The 21601-nt window shown below is 44.1% G+C and overlaps 1 protein-coding gene across 5 annotated transcripts in view; it reads left to right on the top strand.

Annotated features, from left to right (window-relative positions):
• ADCK5 (aarF domain containing kinase 5) overlaps positions 1–21601 on the top strand; it is a 217052-nt gene that overhangs the window by 126634 nt on the left and 68817 nt on the right. For 4 of the 5 annotated variants that reach the window (XM_033934864.1, XM_033934862.1, XM_033934860.1 and 1 more), the window contains 2 exons: positions 2374–2505; positions 8509–8592. In XM_033934864.1, the coding sequence (XP_033790755.1) occupies positions 2374–2505; positions 8509–8592 (216 nt within the window). The remainder of the gene's footprint in view (positions 1–2373; positions 2506–8508; positions 8593–21601) is intronic. The other variant, XM_033934863.1, reaches the window with a different exon arrangement.

The raw sequence follows: 21601 nt of genomic DNA, 5'->3' as shown, positions 1-21601 counted from the left end.
GTCTGGGTGTCTTGAAGATGGTCTTGTCTCCTTGTGCCTGCTCACAGACTTGGGACAGCTCCTGGAGGACATCATCGATGAAGGCCTCATCTTCCCTGATGCTTCTTAGACGCTTCACCTCTTCCCTCAGGCTCATCAACTCTTGCAGGATGTCTCTGTCAGGTTGTTGCTGGTCGATCACTTCTGTCTGTACCGAGACTGAAGTCTCCTGCTATGGTATAACTTCAGTCTGCACAGAGACCTCCGTCATCCGTCGTGAGTCGTCCTCTGTCTGCATGGAAGCTGTGGTCATCCTCTGGATCTCTTCAGTGACTGGAATGCTGGTCTTGATTGCAGTCTTGTTGCTTCTAGTTCTTCCTTCCATTTTTGAGATGGAACTGCCCGATTTGCTGATTCAAATTGATTCACTGATTCACTTTGGTGAATCACTTCAAATGGATTCATTTTTCCTAAAAATCGGACTCACTGATTCAGTAACCAATCTTCTTCCCAGCTCCCTCTCCGGGCCTCCTAAACCAGCAGCAGGAGCAGCAAGGGATTCAAGACAAAGTTAGGTAAGTTTCTGCTGAACCAGAATGTACGCAGGTAGGGCTAGTCTCAGGGCACTGGTCTTTGACGTGAGCGGACTGCTGGGCACGATGGACCACTGGTCTGACCCAGCAGCGGCAATTCTTATGTTCTTATGACTAAAATGGTTAGGACTCTTCAGCTTGGAAAAGAGACAGCTGAGGGGAGATATGATTGAAGCCTACAAAATCATGAGTGGAGTAGAACGGATACTAGTGGATCGATTTTTCACTCCGTCAAAAATTGCAAAGACTAGGGGACACTCGATAAAGTTACAGGGAAATACTTTTAAAACCAATAGGAGGAATTTTTTTTTACTCAGAGAATAGTTAAGTTCTGGAACGTGTTGCCAGAGGATGTGGTAAGAGCGGTTAGCATACCTGGTTTTAAGAAAGATTTGGACAAGTTCCTGGATGAAAAGTCCATAGTCTGTTATTGAGAAAGACATGGGGGAAGCCACTGCTTGCCCTGGATTAGTAGCATGGAATATTGCTACACCTTGGGTTTTGGCCAGGTACTAGTGACCTGGATTGGCCACTGTGAGAACAGGCTACTGGGCTTGATGGACCATTGGTCTGATCCAGTAAGGCTATTCTGATGTTTTTATGGTTTTGCCCTCAACAATGATACATTGATAAAAAGACATTTTATGCAAAAATTCTAGCAGTATTTTTATTAAATGAACCTTCAATATCTGCACATTATTGTGGAAAATAACAGAAATTTAACGTACTTCGCTAATTGGTGTAGTCGTCCACTAATGGTGTTCTAAACACTCAAGCATTGAAGGATAAAATAAACGATGCTGTTCAACTCCATGCAACAAGGCCTCAGTGAAGTTTTTCTGGAGAACCCTAATGTACACCTCTCTTTTATGCGGGTCTTATGTCAGGGTTGAATGTCTGACTGAGAGAATATCTCACAGACCTTTCCTGGTTCAGCAGTTTGCAGGTGGCTGCTTCGATCCTCATACATATCATACAAGATAGTTTCTTATATCCCACAATTGCCAACAAGGATTCATTGGGTTTAACAATAAGATTTGGGATCAATCAGTACAATTGCAATAAGATTTAAGAGAACATTGGAGAATAGCGATCAGACAATTACAAGGGAAAGGGATAGGTTTTCAACGTTTTCCTGAGTTGTAGCATGAAGGGGCATGACGTAGATTGTAGTTGGCTATTCCAGACTTTAGGACCCTGGAATTTGAAGTTTTTTCCATTGAGAGTGTGGCACAGTGGTTAAAGCTATAGCCTCAGCACCCTGAGGTTGTGGGTTCAAACCCACGCTGCTCCTTGTGACCCTGGGCAAGTCACTTAATCCCCCCATTGTCCCAGGTACGATAAATGGATTGTGAGCCCACTGGGACAGAGAGGGAAAACTGCTTGAGTACCTGAATAAATGCATGTAAACCGTTCTGAGCTCCACTGGGAGAACAGTATAGAAAATTGAATAAATAAAATAAATAAATAAAAATAATAAATAAAATAAACTCAGCTTGAGGCGTTGTCTGTCTTGAGTTATGGAAGGGGCATGGAACCTTGATGCCCGATACTAGTCCATTAGAGGTACCTTCATAAATTGCTTTGTAGGTCATGCAGGCGATCTTGAAAGGAACACTTTTTCATTGGCAGCCAGTGTAACTCTCCCAATAGCAGGCTGGCCTTCTCAAATTTGCCTACTCCAAAAATGAGTCTAGCCACAGTATTCCAGAATAATTGTGCACTCTGATATTCCTTAGTGCAAATAGTTGTGCACTGTTCTGACATTATTTCTCTCCTTTTGGTGGGGATTCTTTTGCAGGATTTAAAGGGAACATTGGCTCAGGAGCTGGACTTTGAGAATGAGGGGAGGAATTCAGAGCGCTGTGCCAGGGAACTGAAACATTTTAAATATATCGTAGTGCCCAAGGTGTACTGGGAGCGAACAAGTAAGGTACGACTTCACCTTGAGTATTGCATTGAATTCTGGTCACTGTCTTAAATAAGATAGAGCAGAATTATAAAAGGTTCAAAGAATTGTGATCAAAATGATAAAGGGGCTGGAACTCCTCTTGTATGAAGAAAGTCTAAAGAGGTTGGGGCTCTTCAGCTTGGAAAAGAGACGGCTGAGGGGAGATATGATCATAGTCTACATAATCCCGAGTGGTGTAGAACAGTGTTTCTCAACCTGCAGTAAGCATACCCCAGGGGGTAGGCGGGCCGCTTGTTGGGGGTACGCAGGCTGGCCTTAGCCTGGGATTTTTCCCTGTCTGCCCCCCCCGCTGATATCACCACCGCTACCTATCCCTCCCTGCCCCACCCCTGAAGGTGACCTTGCCACCTGCCACGCTCCATTCCCACCCCACCCCCTGCTGCCGCCTCAGCAACAACAACAGGGATGGGCCAGACGGGTGCAGCAACTGCACGCAGCCAGCCCACAAGCCTTCCCCCCAACGACAATTCTGATGTCGGAGAGAAGGTTCTGGGCCAGACAATCACTGCCTGGCTAGTTTGAAACCTTCTCTCCAACATCACAATTGATGTAGGGCGGGGGAAGGCTTGTGGGTTGGCCACGTGCAGTTGCTGCACCTGTCTTGCTCGTCCCTGTTGCTGCAATGACAGGGGTGGGGGTGGGAATGGAGCATGTCAGGTGGCAGGGTCGGCTTCAGGAGTGGGGCAGGAAGGAATCAGTGGTGGTGGCTGTAAGGATTGTAGTGCCCCCACAATATTAGGTTGTAGGGGTTATGTTAGGTGCCCTTACAAACGCCAGGTCCCGAGTTCAATACCTTCACAGAAGATTCACCAGAAAGTAGACTCAAATGAGAAGCACAGCCAGAGGTGATTGCATAAAGAATGTATTATAGAAATAGGCTTACAGAAAAGTAAGATCCATAAACTTTGCAATTAAGGAGAGAGCAAAGTAGTTTCCCTGCCTTACAGAGTCCAGACAGAAGCATGAAGTTCCAGGGAGAGGCAGAGAGTGAGAAAGAAAAAAAAAAAGAAGATGGGGGTGATAGTCTAAGCTTCGGGTTCCAGAAGGTAGACAAGAGGAGCAAAAGGAGCCAGAGGAGCAAGAGAGGGGGGTGTTGTAGAGAGGAGCCTTTTATAGCTTGGAATCTTATTCTAAATATAGAAACTATTGTATTTCCCAGTATCTTTCTGTTTAGAATTTGTAAACTGTTTGAAACAATGGTTAAGGAAGGTGTGATACTTGCAGGCGTGGTAGATGGGATTAGTCTCTGGCTTCTTTGTCCCATTCAAGCAGCCTATCTTTTTGATAAACAATCCAGTCTGGCTGGATGATTAATGTATGTGAGTTCTGTGCAGGAGCACAGAATTCTGCATCAACATTCCAGAGTCAGATTGATATAATTTCCCATAGGCCTTTGCTTGCATTGGTTAGGGCAACCAAAATTGCTGATTGCTAGCAATGCTAGGGCTGACAGGAGGGGCAGGCAGGGAGAGAGGAAGAAAAAGTGTGGGGGGAATGGAGTGTGTCGGGTGGGGCGGGGAGAAATCGGCGGTGGCTTCAGTGGGGTTGGGCAGGCAAGGAGAGAAGAAGAAAAAGTTGGACTCATGGAGAGACAGAGAGAGATGTTGGTTGGGGAATGGAATGAGGTCTGAAGGAGAGGAAGCAGAAAGAAAGAAATATTGGATGCCCAGTGTGATGTGCAGACTGTGCCTGCTAGGTCTGGCCCTAGGGTTAGACCCATGTCCAAAGCAGACATTTCCCAGCCTGACCAGGTTAAAACTCAGTTTAGCAAGTTGCCTGACTTTCCTGCTTTTTCCAGTAGAGGGAGCCTGGGAGCTGAGCTGCAATTTTCCCTTCCCCCACGCCATCTCAGAGGTAGTAACAGGATATCCTCTGCACCTGAGAGTTTGGGGCGTGGTTGTAGCTTCTAAACCAGAGATCAGAGCTGCTAGAGAGGCAGACAGAGAAACTGAGGGAACAGGAACCAAGCTCAGGACTGAGAGCTCTGCAGGGCCACCAATTGCCAGAATGCATGGAGCTTACAGAAGCTGGAGCAGAGCTAACCCCTAACTTGGATGAAGTCTCTCAAGACATGGAGTTGGAGTTGGAGCCGGAGCCTAATGCTGACTTGCAGAACGGAGTCCAACCCATGGAGGTGTGCTGTTTCAAGGCAAGTGATGAAAACTGCCTAGTTGGATTATAAATGACTGTTTTGTTTTTGGTCTATTTTTGAAGCTGTTCTTTAATACTACTGCTAAGCCTGAAGCAGGGTAGAAACTTTTTGATAAGAACTGTGCAGGACTTATGCTGTATTGGTTTGGTTTTTCTTTTTCTTCGCTTTTTGGAAGTTGGACTATGTCATGCCTAGGTGGTGGGGTTTGCCCCACGTTATTGTGGAGGGATTGAGGGCCTAATTTTTGGCAATTATTTCACCACGTGGACCACACCACCTGACCCAGCACTTGTGTTGCTGGAGAAATCAGTGCCGTAGCACTGGTACAAGCCGAGTTCAGCTAAAGAGAAGAAAAGACTGTTTTTGTTCTTTTGAATTGTTTGTTTTGAGAAAACTTTCCAAGCTGGGACTCCTTGTGAAATATGGAGCCCTTATTCGCTTAAGGATAAGGTTTCTTGTTTGGGGGTTTAGAACCTCTCTTGAAGTTATTACACAACCTAGAAACTGCTTAAGCATGCAAGCTTAATGTTTTGGGACTTTAAAGGTTTGCTCAAGAATCCTGGTATTGGGACAAACGAGTGAAGTAACCTGTTTGTTTGAATCCAATAAATAAATCCAGTCCGTGTTTTGAAATTTACTTACCTAGATTGTGGGTGGATCCTTTCACTAAATCTTTTAATTTATTTTTCCTTGTGTTGCCCGCAGCGGCACACAAGAGCAACTCCTTGTCCCGGCGGTCCTGGGCCCATTGCCCTGAGCCCGCCGGTGACAACAGTCAGAAGGAAGTGCAACTAGACACTCATGAAATCGCCAGACAACAAAGGTAGAAAAAATGATTTTATTTTTAATTTAGTGATCAAAATGTGTCAGTTTTGAGAATATATATCTGCTGTCTATATTTTGCACTATATTTGTCTAATTTTCTATAGTTGTTACTGAGGTGACATTGCATATTTTAAAGTTTTCTGCCTTGACCTCTTTGAAAACCCCTGAATATAAAGGATGATTAAGATTTTCTCTGCGTACAGTGCGCTTTGTGCTTTTTTAATTTTGTGGTTACTATTATGTATTAATAAGATTATATTCTGCATATATGAAAAATGGAAGAAATTGCATTACAATTAGTCTCATTATTATGGGGATGGGGTCTGGGGCGGAGCTTGGTATTTGGCTTGAAAAGGTTGAGAAACACTGGTGTAGAACAGGTAAGAGTGGACTGATTTTTCACCCTTTCCAAAAGTACAAAAACCAAGGGACACTCAATGAAATTACATGGAACTAATTTTAAAATAGGAGGAAATATTTTTTTTACTCAGAGAATAATAATAATTTATTCTTGTATACAGCCAAAGCCATAATAGTTCGAGGCGGTTTACAATGAGAAGTACTAGATAATCAGTGAAAATAATACAATACAATCATCAGAAATACATACAAGATAAAAGATTAAAAACAGTGAATCAGGTTACAAATTGATCCTATATACAATAATATCCTTTTTTCAATAAACCCATCCGGATTACCAAAGCAAACTAACTTTTTATTTTTTTGCTTATTCAATTTCAGAATGTTATTGAGTGTCTGTCCATTATCAATTTCTCCAGCGTGTACAAAACACGGCAATCAATCTTCTAAAAAAAACCTCTGTGCCCATGACCCTGTTTCCCAGGCTCTATCGTCTGCTCATTGAACATAAGAATAGCCTTACTGGGTCAGACCAATGGTCCATCAAGCCCAGTAGACCATTCTCACGGTGGCAAAATCCAGGTCACTAGTACCTGGTCAAAACCAAAAGTGTAGCAACATTCCATGCTACCGATCCAGGGCAAACAGTGGCTTCCCCCATGTCTTTCTCAGTAACAGACTAGGGCCTGATGCTAGCTTTCAAATCCTTGTGTGACATGGCACCGGGCTATGTGACGACCAAGCTTCTTCCGTAAGTGCCGAGCAAGTCTCCCTGCTTCCAGGATGAAATATGCCTCAAAAGCTCCCTGATCATGCCATTCGACTGCAATTTGCCAAACGACGTTCCTATTTCCACTTCATACTGAGCCACTGGAAACAACTAAGGACTCTTGAACTTTAGGAAAGCAATGAAAATATATCTCTTCACTTTACTCCCCTGCCCACGACTGATGGATTACAAAGAAATGTATAAGAACATAGGAATCGCCATATTGGGACAGACCGAAGGTCCATTAAACCCTATAGTGGCCAACCCAGGTCCCAAATACCTAGCCTAGATCCCAAGTAGTAAAACAGATTTTATGCTGCTTATCCTAGGAATAAGCAATGAATTTCCCCAAGCCAACTCAATAATGGCCTATGGACTTCTCTTTTAGGAAATTATCCAAACTTTTTTAAAACCCCACTAAGCTAACTGATTTCACCACATTCTCCAGCAACACATTTCTGAGTTTAATTGCACATTGTGTGAAGAAATATTTTCTCCACTTTGTTTTAAATCTACTACTTAGTAGCTTCATCGCATGTCCCCTAGTCCTAGTATTTTTGGAAAGAGTGATTTACATCTACCCTTTCCACTCCACTCAGTATTTCACAGACCAGTATCTTATCATCCCTGAGCTGTCTCTTCTTCAAGCAGAAGAGCCCTAATCACTTTAGCCTTTCCTCATAGGGAAGTCATCCCATCCCTTTTATCATTTTCATTGCCCTTCTCTGTACCTTGTCTAATTCCGCTATATCTCTTTTGAGATATGGCGACCAGAACTGCACACAGTATTTGAGATATGGCCGTACCATAGAGCGATACAAGGGCATTATAACAGTTTCATCTTTGTTTTCCGTTCTTTTCCTGATAAGTCCTAACATTCTGTTTGCTTTCTTAGCTGCCACAGCACATTTTATTTATTTATTTGTCAACAATGACACCTAGATCCTTTTCCTGGGCAATGACTCCTAACCCAGAACCCAGCTTCACATAGCTATAGTTTGGGTTCCTCTTTCCCACATGTATCACTTTGCACTTGCTCACATTAAGCGTCATCTGCCATTTTGACTTCCAGTCTAACAAGGTCCTTCTTGCAATTTTTCACAATCCTCTTGCGATTTAACAACTTTGTGTCATCATCAAATTGAATTATCTCACTAGTTATTCCCATTTCTAGATCATTGATAAATATGTTAAAAACAGACCCCTGGGGATCCCCACTATTTACTTGATACTAGATCCTTGGTGTATGTTGTGTTAATATAAACAACCAAAACAAAGACAAAATAAAAAAATGATAAACTACAAAAATGTGGGGTGGAATTGTTGATAATCAAAAATCACAACCTCTTACTCATTATTACAAAAGAAGGAGGTAAAACTGAACCTTCTAAATATTTCTCAGTATATATTTATTGGTTTAACGGAGGTGAGATCTCAGATATTCTTAACCTGTATATTATGTATGTTGAACCTGTAACCTTTGGGGAGAACGGTATAGAAAATGAATGAAATAAATAAAGTAATGATCTTTTGTACAAAGTCACACATCTTCAAAATTCTCCAGTGCCGGACTTAAATATCAACACGTCATCGGCATAGGATAATACAAATCTTCCTAAATTAGTCAACCATTCACCTTATATACAAATTAAAAAAGTAAAGGTGAATTTAAAGAATCCGTAAGCCTCCACTCCCAGAGCCACATGACAAAGGCGTAGACCGTATTCTGGAAGACAGGCCTACCTTGTAGCATCGCAAAAGGGAAAGTGCTAGAAGACCCCGATTGGCCACCTCTTGTGCTCTCTCTTTGCAAGATGGTGTCTTTGCTGTTCGTAAAAGTTTTCTCTTTCATTTCCAGAGAGTGCTGACTGCTGACTATTGCAATGGATGCAAGATTACTGATGTGGAGGGACTATTGGCTCAGGGGCTCAGCCTCAAAGATGTAAGTGTTGTCTTCTAAACTTGCCCTGGTCTTTCTCGACTGAGATAATCATGCGAGTAATACAGCAGGATAAGAATGACGAGATCTTTTCTCTCAAGGGAGGGTCATGTAGTACAAAAGTGAGCTCCAGGGCTTTGGGTGTAGAATGTCTGAGTAGAGGGGAGATATCCAAGGGGTTTAGGCACAGCATATCTGAGGAGGGGGAAGGGACATATAGTAGAGAAGAGATCTCCAAAGGTTCAGGCACAGGATGTCTGAGGAGTTGGGAGGTCATACAGTAGAGGGGAGATCTCCAAGGGGTTTAGGCACAGCATATCTGAGGAGGGGGAAGGGACATGTAGTAGAGAAGAGATCTCCAAAGGTTCAGGCACAGGATGTCTGAGGAGTTGGGAGGTCATACAGTAGAGGGGAGATCTCCAAGAGGTTTAGGCAGAGCGTATCTGGGGTGGGGGGTGGAATATTCAGTAGAGGAGGATCTTCATGGATTCAGGCTCAGTGTGTCTGAGGAGGGGGGGAGGGACATGCAGTACAGAAGAGAGATTCAGGGTTTTAGACTAGAGAGTGATGCAGGGACAAAAATTCATCCCCATCCCCGCAGTGCATTTTTCATCCTACAGTTCTAATTTTCTTCCCCACGTCTCCCTGCTCAAAGCAGAAACATGATTTTATGTAATTTTATGAGCTAGGGCAGTGGTAGGCAAACTCATTAGTCAAAAGAGCCAAAGATCAGTAGTAAGATTAAGATTTCTTTTGAGAGCCAAATTTATTTTCAAGAACCAGGTTTTTAGGAGTTGGTTTAAACTAGCTACTAACATTAAATAAAACCAAATATCATAATAATAATAATAATCTTATTTATTGACAAAAAAATCTTTTTCTACCTTTTGTTGTTTCTGCTTTAACCATCTTGTCTTCAATCACTTCTTTCTAGCCAGCATCTCTCCTCTCTCTGTCTTCCATATAGCATCAGGCCTTTCCATGTCTGTCCTCTCTCTCTGCCCCTGCCATCCACTGTCCACCCTCTCCCCGGTCTATATGCCATCTTCCTTCTTTCTATGCTCCTTCCATAAACTGTCTATCTTGTGCCCCTTCTCTCCTTTGTACATGATTCATTTCAGCTCTGCCACCTCTCCATTTTTCTCTGTCACTACCCTGTCCCCTATGCTCTAGCATCTCTCTCTCTTCTCTTTTCCTTCCCACCCCACGGTCTGGCATCTGTCTCCTTCCCTTCCCTGATTCTCTGGCATCTCTCTCCTTTCCTTTCATCTCTCCCTCCCCATCCATGCTCTGACATCTGTTCCTTCCTTTTCCCTTGGTCTGGCATGCCTTCCTACTTCCCTCAATGTCTTGGCATATCTCCCTCCCTTTCTTCCCTCCATGACCTGGCATCTCTTCCTCCCTCCCTCTCTTCCCTCCATGCCCTGGCATCTCTTCCTCCCTCCCTCTCTTCCCTCCATGACCTGGCATCTCTTCCTCCCTCCCTCTATGCCCTGGCATCTCTTCCCTCCATGGCCTGGCATCTCTTCCTCCCTCCTTCTCTTCCCTACATGACCTGGCATCTCTTCCTCCCTCCCTTTCTTCCCTCCATACCCTGGCATCTCTTCTTCCCTCCCTCCCTCCCTCTCCTCCCTCCATGACCTGGCATCTCTTCCTCCCTCCCTTCCCTCCAAGCCCTGGCATCTCCATTCATTCCTTTCCCTCCAGTTGGGTGCAGCTATTCTCTCCCCCTCTGTTCCCTTTCCTTCTTCTGTCACCCCATCCCCGGTCGGCAGTGCAGCCCCTAAGTGGGTGCTTCAAGGCCTGGCGTCATGAACTTCTTCAGGTAGCAGCAGCAGCATTCACAATTTGCTGCTATTTCCGGCTTCAGGCCTTCTTCTCTGTTGGGTCCTGCCTTCATGGAAACAGGAAGTAGGCAGGACTCAGCAGAGAGGAAGGCCCGAAGCCAGCAACAGCAGCTAATTGTAAACACTGTTGCTGCCTGAAGAAGTTAAAGATGCCAGGCCTTGGAGCACCCAGAGCAGACTGCTTCTCGCCCTGTAGCCGGGGCCCCTCTGAAAAGGATCATTTAGCTCTCCCTCCCATGCGAACCTCGCCAACCCACCCCACGGCCTTCTGCTGGTGATTTCCTCTGCCGCATCACTGATGATGTCATCAGTGACGCTGCAGAGGGAATCACCAGCAGAAGGCTGCGAACTGCGAAGCAGCCTGTTTAGAGTGCTGCGGCTGCCGACAAGTGCTGGACGGAGGTTTGTCGGTCTTCTCGTGATGGGAGGGTTGACGGGGAGGGCCCCGGATGATGATGCTGAGGGGCGTCCCGGGACGATGACCCCGGGCCTGTGACGATGATGCTGGGGGAGGGCCTAGGACAATGACGCTAGGGGTGGGGGGGGGGGGGGCCGGGCAATGACTGCTGCAAATCCAGCGAAGGTGAGGGAGATGCCCAAACGGCCCTAAAGCATCGCACCGGTGGGCCTCCCTGACCATTTTGGGCCCTATCCTTTAATCCGGCTCTGATGGAGCCGTTCTCACAAACTACCAGCGGCTACCCTGAAGCTTTCCCTCTGTGGTGATCTGCCCTGTCAGAAACGGGAAGTTGCGGCAGAGGGAAAACTTTGGGACAGCCGGCAGCTTGTGAGAACAGCTGCTGTGTCGGGGCCTTTCTATGCAGGAAAATTTTGGCTACTGGCAGAGCCGCACTGAAGTGGCTAAATAGCCACGGTTTGCCGACCACTGAGATAGGGCATTGCAAATAAACATTTTAAGCCTATGTACAGTATATATAAACACTCTCAGGGAAGTTGGAAAGAATGCCATACTCTGCATGCTTTCCCTACTTACAGTTGCGTACCAAGGGGGGGGGAGATCCGCCCCGGGTGCACAGCTTGGGGGGGGGGGAGATCCGCCCCGGGTGCACAGCTTGGGGGGGTGCACAGCTGGCCAGGTCCAGGTCCAGGTCCTCCTGCCGTTCCTTTCCCCCGGTCTGCGCCACTGCAATCTTACCTCCCCTGCCGACAAGAAGTCTTTCCGACGTCAATTCTGACATCAGAGAGAACATTCCAGGCCAGCCAGGCAGTGATTGGCTGGCCCGGAATGTCCTCTCCGACATCAGAATTAGCGTCGGAAAGACTTCTTGTTGGCGGGTGGAGGTAAGATTGCAGGCACGGACCAGAAGAAAGGAAGGGGAGAGGTGCTTTTTTTTTTTTTCTTCCGCAATAGGTAGTGCAAGATGTAGGCAAGCAAGCTGGCTGGCTTTAGCGCAGCAGGGAGGGAGGGAGATAGGTAGGCAGACAGGCAGGCTGACTTTGGGGGTGGAGAAAATCTGGAAGGCAGTGGGGGGACATAAGGAGGCACTGGGGGCACTAAGGACATGGGAAGAAGGCATTGGGGTACCATGGACACAGGAAGGAGGTACTGGGGGCAACATGGACACAGGAAGGAGGCACTGAGGGCACCATGGACACAGGAAGGAGGCACTGGAGGCACTATGGACATGGGAAGGAGGCACTGGGGGCACTATGGACACAAGACGGAGGCACTGGGGGCACTAAGGACACGGGAAGGAGGCACTGGGGGCACCATGGACACGGGAAGGAGGCACTGGGGGCACTATGGACACAGGAAAGAGGCACTGGGGGCACTATGAACACAAGAAGGAGGCACTAGGGGCACTAAGGACACAGGATGGGGCACTGGGGGCACTATGGACACAATACGGAGGTACTGGGGGGCACTAAGGACACGGGAAGGAGACACTGGGGCACCATGGACATGGGAAGGAGGCACTGGGGGCACTAAGGACACAGGACGGGGGCACTGGGGGTACTAAGGACACAGGACGGAGGCACTGGGGGCACTAAGGACACAGGACGGAGGCACTGGGGACACCAAGGACATGGGAAGGAAGGAGGGAGGGAATAGAAAGGGACAATTGTTGGGCCTGAGTGCAGAAAGAAAGAAATGAAAGAAAGGTTACACAGTCAATTAATTAATAGATGTCCCCTTTTGATGAAAAAAAATTAATGGTCACGTTACCTCTGACTTACTTTTTCTGCAGTAGAATCGGCAGCTGCGCTGAGGTGCATGAAGGTCCCGCGATGACTCATCTGCTGGCTCTGCTCCAGAAGAAGTAAGTTACGTCGTAGGGGGTGGACCTGGCAGACGCAGTCATTGCGGGACTTTGCCACAACTCCCTGCGTCTGCCGGGTCCACTCTCTCCGATGTAACTTACTTCTTCCGGAGCAGAGCCAGCAGATGAGTCATCGCGGGACCTTCCAGCATGCAGCTGCTGAGTCCACTCCAGAGCAAGTACGTTGGAGTAGGGTGGACTGGCAGCCAGCAGCTACAGTCATCGTGGGATCTTGCTGAATAAAGGGAGAGAAAGGAGCAAGATTGCTGGAAAGAAAGAGTGGTGGAGGGAAAGAAAGGGGGCAGGGTGTTATGGAAGGGTGGTGCTGATATAATTGATGTACAGAGGGGCGTGGTTTGGCATGCGCACAAGATGGAGGAGTAATTGCGACGCTCCTCTGAACCGGGCAACAGTTTGTAAGAATTAAGAAGGTTTTGCTGATTTTTCTTTTACTTGCTATATTCCTCATTGCGCGGAAGCATGGCTAGTATGCGGCAATCAAAAAGCGAGTTGACTTTTGCGGCAGGAGGTGCGGCAAAACGCCAAAAGCAAGATCTGTTACCACCATCAAAGGTTCCTCTTCCAGGAGACAAAACGGAAGTTTTAAGTAAAAAAGAAATGATGGCTGAATTCCGCTGTTTAAAACAGATGTTGCAAGATAATGCGAACAGCTTAACTGATGTGAAAGAAGAAATGTCAAATTTAAACCGGCAAATGGAGCTAGCTAACAAACGAATGACGACTTTAGAAGACAAGATGAAGAGATTAGAACTCTCTGAGAGACGCTGTAAAAATGACAGTTTAACTGTACAAGAATTGAAGAAACAACTTGAAGATTACAAGAACACACTCGTAGAACAGTTCAAGATTCTGGGAAGGAAGCTGAGGATGAGGACCCAGAAGATAGCATTCTCAGAGATCCTACCGGTACCGAGGGCAGATGTGAAAAGGCAGGAGGAACTACAATCAATAAATGCGTGGATGAGGAAATGGTGCGAGGAAGAAGGATTCCACTTCGTGAGGAACTGGACAACGTTCTGGGGCAAAAGCAAGCTCTACAGAAGAGATGGACTGCACCTGAGCGCAGCGGGAACAAGACTTCTAGCAAACAACGTCATGAGAGGAATAGAACAGGCTTTAAACTAAAAGGAAGGGGAAAGCCGACAGTCGACCCAGCGTCGACGATTCGGAAAAAGGTATCCCGTGAAGATACTAAGGGGAAAAAAGGCTGGGAAGAAACAAGGGACAAATTACAGGAGTCGACTAACCCAGAAGAGGAAGTTAGAAAGAGTGTAGCAAAAGAGAAGATACCAAAGACCGAAGCACAGGGAAAGGTAGTGAAGACAACAAAATGCCAGGACCTAAATTGCATATATACTAATGCAAGGAGCCTAAGCAACAAAATGGGGGAACTAGAGGCCGTGGCCAATGCAGAGGACATAGACATCATTGGAATCTCTGAAACATGGTGGAATGAGGAAAGCAATGTGATACAGCACTGCCGGGGTACAAGCTCTATTGCCAGGACAGGTCAGGACAGAAAGGAGGTGGAATAGCCCTATACATAAAAGAAAGCATACAATCGACAAGAATAGACACAGCGGAGACGACCAACAAGCTGGAATCGCTATGGGTTAAAATACCGGATAGGAAAGGACATGAAAAAAAAATGGGCCTATACTATCGTCCACCCGGGCAAACCGGAGATATCGACAGAGAAATGGAAACCGAGATGAAGCGAGAATGCAAAAGCGGTTACACAGTTATTATGGGAGACTTCAACTACCCTGGGATAGACTGGAATGTTGGAAGCTCAAGATGCGCTAGAGAGACAGAATTCCTGGAGACTACACAAGATTGCTTCATGGAGCAGCTTGTTAGAACCGACGAGAGGAAATGCCACTCTGGATCTAATTCTAAATGGGTTAATGGGCCCTACAAAGGAAGTGGAAGTAGTGGGACCGTTGGGAAACAGCGATCATAATATGATCAAATTCAAAGTTGAAGTAGGAATACCGAAAGGAAAGAGAACCATAGCGACAACTTTCAACTTCAGGAAAGGAAACTACGAAGCAATGAGGGAAATGGTAAGGAAGAAACTTAGGAACACTTCCAAGAAATGGCAAACAGTAGAATATGCCTGTTTTTTTTCAAGGACATAGTGAGTGAGGCGCAAAATCTGTACATACCCAGATTCAGAAAGGGGAGCAAAAAGAGTCGAACAAAAGACCTGGTATGGCTGACTAAAATAGTGAAGGAAGCGATAGGCAATAAGAAAAATTCATTCAGGAAATGGAAAAAGGACAAAACTGAGGGGAACTGGAAGGAGCACAGGAAGTATCAAAAAGAATGTCACCGTGTGGTTCGAAAAGCCAAAAGAGAGTATGAAGAGAGGCTAGCCAGGGAGCCACGAAATTTCAAACCGTTCTTCAGATATGTTAAAGGGAAACAGCCAGCTAGGGAGGAGGTGGGACCGCTGGATGACGGAGACAGGAAGGTAGTAGTGAAGGAGGAGAAAGAAGTCGCGGAAAGACTTAACATGTTCTTTTCGTCTGTATTTACGAATGAAGACACAACCAACATACCGGAACCTGAGCAATTCTTCAATGGAAAGCAAGCAGAAAAATTAACATCCATGGAAGTGAGCCTTGAAGACGTGCGCAGGCAGATAGAAAAATTAAAAACTGACAAATCCCCAGGTCCGGACGGAATCCATCCAAGGGTTGTGAAGGAATTAAAGAAGGAGATAGCGGAACTACTGCAGCAAGTTTGCAACCTATCCCTGAAAACAGGCATGATACCAGAGGATTGGAAGATAGCCAACGTCACGCCCATCTTTAAAAAGGGATCAAGAGGTGACCCGGGAAACTATAGACCGGTGAGTCTGACCTTGGTTCCGGGGAAAATGGCGGAAGCGCTGATAAAAGAAAACATCGATGAACATTTGGAAAGAAACGAACTTCTGATACCAAGCCAACATGGTTTCTGCAGGGGGAGATCATGCTTAACTAACTTATTGCACTTCTTCGAAGGAATCAACAAACAGATGGACAAAGGAGACCCCATAGACATCGTATACCTAGATTTCCAAAAAGCCTTTGACAAGGTGCCTCACTAGCGTCTACTCCGGAAACTGAAGAACCATGGGGTGGACGGAGATGGATCAGAAACTGGTTGGCGGGTAGGAAACAGAGGGTAGGGGTGAAGGGCTACTACTCGGACTGGAAGAGGGTCACGAGTGGTGTTCCGCAGGGCTCAGGGCTCGGGCCGCTACTATTTAATATATTCATAAATGATCTAGAAATAGGTATGACGTGTGAGATAATAAAATTTGCAGACGACACCAAACTATTTAGTGGAGCTCGGTCTAAAGAGGACTGTGAAGAATTGCAAAGGGACCTGAACAAACTAGGGGAATGGGCGATGAGATGGCAGATGAAGTTCAACGTTGAGAAATGTAAAGTACTGCATGTGGGAAGCAGAAACCCGAGGTACAACTATACGTTGGGAGGGATGTTATTGAATGAGAGTACCCAGAAAAGGGACTTGGGGGTAATGGTGGACATGACAATGAAGCCGACGGCACAGTGCGCAGCGGCCGCTAAGAAAGCGAATAGAATGCTAGGTATAATCAAGAAGGGTATTACAACCAAGACGAAAGAAGTTATCCTGCCGTTGTATCGAGCGATGGTGCGCCCGCATCTGGAATACTGTGTCCAATATTGGTCGCCGTACCTTAAGAAGGATATGGTAATACTCGAGAGGGTTCAGAGGAGAGCGTCACGTCTGATAAAAGGGATGGAAAATCTTCCATACGCTGAGAGATTGGAGAAACTGAGTCTCTTTTCCCTGGCGAAGAGGAGACTTAGAGGGTATATGATAGAGACTTATAAGATTATGAAGGGTATAGAGAGAGTAGAGAAGGAAAGGTTCTTCAAACTGTCAAATAATAAAAGAACAAGAGGGCATCCGGAAAAGTTGAAAGGGGACAGATTCAAAACAAATGCTAGGAAGTTCTTCTTTACCCAATGTGTGGTGGACACCTGGAATGCGCTTCCAGAGAACGTAATAGGGCAGAGTACGGTACTGGAGTTTAAGAAAGCATTGGACAGTTTCCTGCTGGAAAAGGGGATAGAAGGGTATAAATAGAGGATTACATAAGAACATAAGAAATGCCTTCACCGGATCAGACCGAGGTCCATCAAGTCCGGCGATCCGCTCACGCGGCTGCCCATTTAGTTCTCTATTATGAAAACCTGAAATTACCGTATCCCTCAATATGATTTGCAAGAAGGTGTATATCAAACTTGTGCTTGAAACCCCGAAGAGTAGTCTCCGCCATAACACCCTCAGGAAGAGAATTCCAAGCGCCCACCACTCGTGAGAAACAGAACTTCCTGGCATTCGTCCTGACCTGCTGCCACCCAGTTTCAGGCTATGACCTCTTGTCCGTTGTCACATCTGAAAATCTTAGTAATGCTGCTTCTTGGTCTATTTCATCAAATCCTTTTAATATTTTAAAAGTCTCTATCAAATCGCCTCTCAGTCTTCTCCTCTCGAGTGTGAACAGTCCCAGTTTCCTGAGGCATTCTCCATAGCTCAACTTTTTCATTCCTTTGACTAGTTTCGTGGCTCGCCTTTGCACCTTCTCCAACAGAGTTATGTCCTTCTTAAGATAAGGAGACCAGTGTTGGACACAGTACTCCAAGTGTGGTCTGACCATTGCTCTATAAAGCGGCATTATGAATTCTTCAGATCTACTCGTGATCCCGTTCCTAATTATGCCCAACATCCTGTTTGCTCTCTTCGCTGCCGCCGCATATTGTGCCGCCACACATTACTGCACATGTCCTGGACCTGTTGGGCCGCCGCTAGAGCGGACTGCTGGGCATGATGGACCTCAGGTCTGACCCAGTAGAGGCATTGCTTATGTTCTTATGTTCTTAACAGAGGTAGAAGAAAGAACATAAAAATTATTGGATTAGCTGAAAATTTGGAAGGGGGTAATGCTGTCCAATTTCTTGAAAACCTTCTGCCTAAACTTTTACAGTTAAATTTAAAGCAGCCCCTAGAAATAGAACGAGCACGCAGGATTCCACTAAAGTAAAACCAAGACCTTTGATCTTTAAGTTACTGAGATTTCAGCAGGCTCTAGATATCTTAAACTTAGCCAAAGCTGACAAAAATTTAAATTATAAGCTGTTGTTTGTGCCTGATTTTGCTAAGAATACAGCGAATATGAGGAAACAGTTCCTCATGTTGAGACCTCAATTGAAAGAAAAAGGTTTCAAATATGGTTTATATTACCCTGCAAAAATTAGGGTAACAAGTGGTGATAAATCCTTATTTTTTGAAGATCCGGAGAAGCTAAGAGACTTCCTGTCAAATTCTGAGCCAGTGTCTATTGAAAACAATTACTCTCGAACAAACTGGACAATTTACCGTAACTGTCAAGTAGGTGCTTGGGAATTCAATCAACAAAAGATTTGGATAATAAACTGGAGTGCTTGGCCCTGCAGTTCTCTTGAGAGGCTTTTCTCGCTGTTAATGTAGAGGAAAGTGAAGTTCACCTGGAAAAACACTAAGTCATGTTTATGAAAGAAGACATGAAGGAAATAGTGAATGAAGATCAGAAGAAAGCTATGTAAGAAGTTTATGGATTTGGTAGCTGAGTGTGTTGGATATAATACAGGATTTCTTCTTATTTATGAAAGCAAATATATAAGCTTGTAATTTGAGAAAGTATTTGAGAAGATGAAACGAATTTGTTCATATAAATATTTTTGAATTTACAGAAGGAAACTTTGTCAGGATTTGTTAGAAATCTAAAAGTTTCTAAGTCTTCAAAGAATAGATAAATTAATATAAAATGTGTACAAAGGATCGGAAAAAGGAAAGATATTCCTTTAAAGTAATGGATCCATTCTGTTTAGGCTGAAGTAAAGTTGGAAACTTGTAAAGAAAATGATAAGAGGTCTCTTCATGATGAATTTGTTATTTTGCAGGTGAAAATGAGTGTGAACAAGTGTCTTTCTAGGAATTGGAAACACATTTGTAATTTACCATTTGACAATTTGGGTTTTTAGTTTTCTTTTTGGAAATAATTCTATTATATCTATGTTCTAGGGATTGTGGCATGATCGCTCTTGAGACTAAAGTTATTATTTTTAGCAATGGTATTGATGGATGGTATCTGCATTTTAATGAATTATTTATTATTAGAAAAAAAAATTGTTTTAGTATGGATTGAAATAGTGGTTAGTTAAAAGGTAAAAAGGAGTCTATATTTCTACATATTGGGATGGGCAGAGTAAAATTAATAGATTTATAAGAAAATTTCAAAATATGAATTATCTCATAGTAGTTAAGTTAGATATACGATATTATTTTATGGGGATGATTAATATATTTAAAGGATTTTAGTAAAGGGTAAAATATATATAAAAAAAGGAAAAGAAAATATATATGATATCTATTGTAATATGTGAATGGTTAATAAGAAAGATGATTTTATCTTTGGATGTAAGTTTCTATAAGTCAGATTTGATTTTACTGCATAAGACTTTACTAAATGGTAAAGTAATTATTTTAGTATCAAATTTAATTTGTTGGGCATATAAAATGAAATAGATTCTATGATGAAAATTTAATGGTTGTTTGATGATTATGGTCTATTTAATGAAGATCATATGTATTTTATTTCTTTTTTTGTAAAAGATTACAAAGTATTTAATGCTAATGATAAAATATGTTTTTAAATGCTGGTTTTAATTGAAAAAGTTTTAAATTGGATTTTATGAAAAACTTCAATACTATGGAAATTAAATTATGGTATAGCAAAGATATATTATGGGATTTTTTTGAATCATAATACATTATAATACTTATATTATTTATAAATATTGTAAGAGAATGAAATGGTGAATGTTGCCTGGGGGGTGGGTAATGTGATTACTAATCCAATGTATGTTCCAAGTCAAACAATTTATATGGGGGGTAGGGGAGGGAAAAGGGAGGAAGGATTTTTTATGATCAAGGGTGGGATGATAGGGATTGATGGGATTGATGATGATCAATTTCATTTTTCATTGAATATTATGTGTGTAAGGGTGTCTAATCATACTAAATTTATTGAATTTAATTATCATTGGTGGATCATACATTTGGTAATTGATGGAGATTAAGATATTTTCATTGAATGTCAATGGCCTTAACCATCAAATAAAAAGGAAAAAAATGTTAGCTTTCCTAAAAAGCAAAATGCTGATTTGTACTTTATTCAGGAGACACACCTATCAATGATAGAATCAAGAAAACTGGAAGGGGGTTGGGTTCGGCAAAATTTTTTTGCCCCAGCAGTTGGCAAGAAAGCTGGGGTGGCAATATTAATAAATAAAAAATGTTCAGCCAATTTTCAGCTGATTGGTTCGGATCTTTTAGGTAATAATAATAATAATAACTTTATTTTTGTATACCGCAATACCACAAAACAGTTCAGAGCGGTTTACAGGAGAAGAGACTGTAGCATATGTGACACCCAGGGCCCATCATTTTTGACACCCCCCCCCCCATCTGTATGAAAAACATAATTTTTAGTAACAAGCCACATATCACACATGAGTACCTAGGAAAAGGCAGCATCTTGCATACTGCAGTGAGCAGTACAACATCAATACACCCATTGTAAAACTAAACAAGCCAGACTAGTACAGATCAATCCTGCAGTCAATCCTAACAAAAAAACATGTCTTTCGAACACACAGAATACAGAAAACACCTTTGCCTAGTATGGAATATGTCATCACAAACTAACCCCTCCCCCTTTTACAAAACTGTAGTGTGAATTTTAGCCATGGTGGTAACAGCTCTGATGCTCATAGAATTCTGAGCATCAGAGCTGCTACCACCACAGCTGGTGCTAAAAAACGCTCCACAGTTTTGTAAAAGGGGGGATAAAATAGAAATACATAGACAAAGGTTAAATTGAACCAGTAAGAAGCTGGACCTGCATACAGTGCACCACAGAAACAGTGACACATGCCTCCTAAAGCAATAAATAAATACAAATTTTTTTCCTACCTTTGTCTTCTGTGGTTTCTGCTTTCCTCATCTTCTTGTAACTCTCTTCCTTCCATCCACTGTCTGCCATCTCTCTTCCCCTATATGGCATCTTCTCTCCTTCTATGCCCCTTCCAGAAACTGTATGCCTCCCCCTTCCATCTCTCCTTTCACCCCCATTGGTCTGGCATCTCTCTCTTCTTCTTCCCTCTCCCACACCTCTCCTCTGCAATCCCTTTCCCTTTTTTCCCCTCATTTTCCTTTTCTGCATCTGTCTAGATTACGTTCTTACTACCCTCTCATTAATGTCCTTTTTTTACTGTCTACCTAAAGCTTGCCACCTCTTTCCCTCACCCCTCCAGTGTTTCCCTAACTCAATCCTTTTCTCCCCATCATATGCCCTCCTTTTATTTATCCCCTCCTTCCATCATGTACCTTCTCTCTCTGTCCACTTCCATCCAGCGTCTGCTCCCCTCTTTCTCTCCTCCCATTTCCTTCCTGCAATTGCTCCCTTATCTCTCCCATCTGCACTTCCATCCAGCATAGGCTCCCCACTACCATCCAATGTCTGCCCTTTCTCTCGCCATCAACCCCTCTTCAATCAGCATCTGCCCCCTTTCTCTCCCTCCAATATCCTTCCCCCTTATGACTGTCCCCTTTCTCTGTACATCAATTCTATCGGCACCACCCTTCCATACCACCCTGCCCCCTTTCTTTTCCTCCACCACTCTTCCATTCCAGCAATCCTGCTCCTTTCTCTACCTTCATGCAGCAAGGTCCCACGAGGATTGTAGCTGCCGGCTGCCAGTCCACCCACTCCAACAT

The sequence above is a fragment of the Geotrypetes seraphini genome, chromosome 2 (genome assembly GCF_902459505.1).
Source record: "Geotrypetes seraphini chromosome 2, aGeoSer1.1, whole genome shotgun sequence".
NCBI lineage: Eukaryota > Metazoa > Chordata > Amphibia > Gymnophiona > Dermophiidae > Geotrypetes > Geotrypetes seraphini.
Note: the sequence above shows the minus strand (reverse complement) of the source record. Positions and strands in the feature narration are given on the sequence as shown.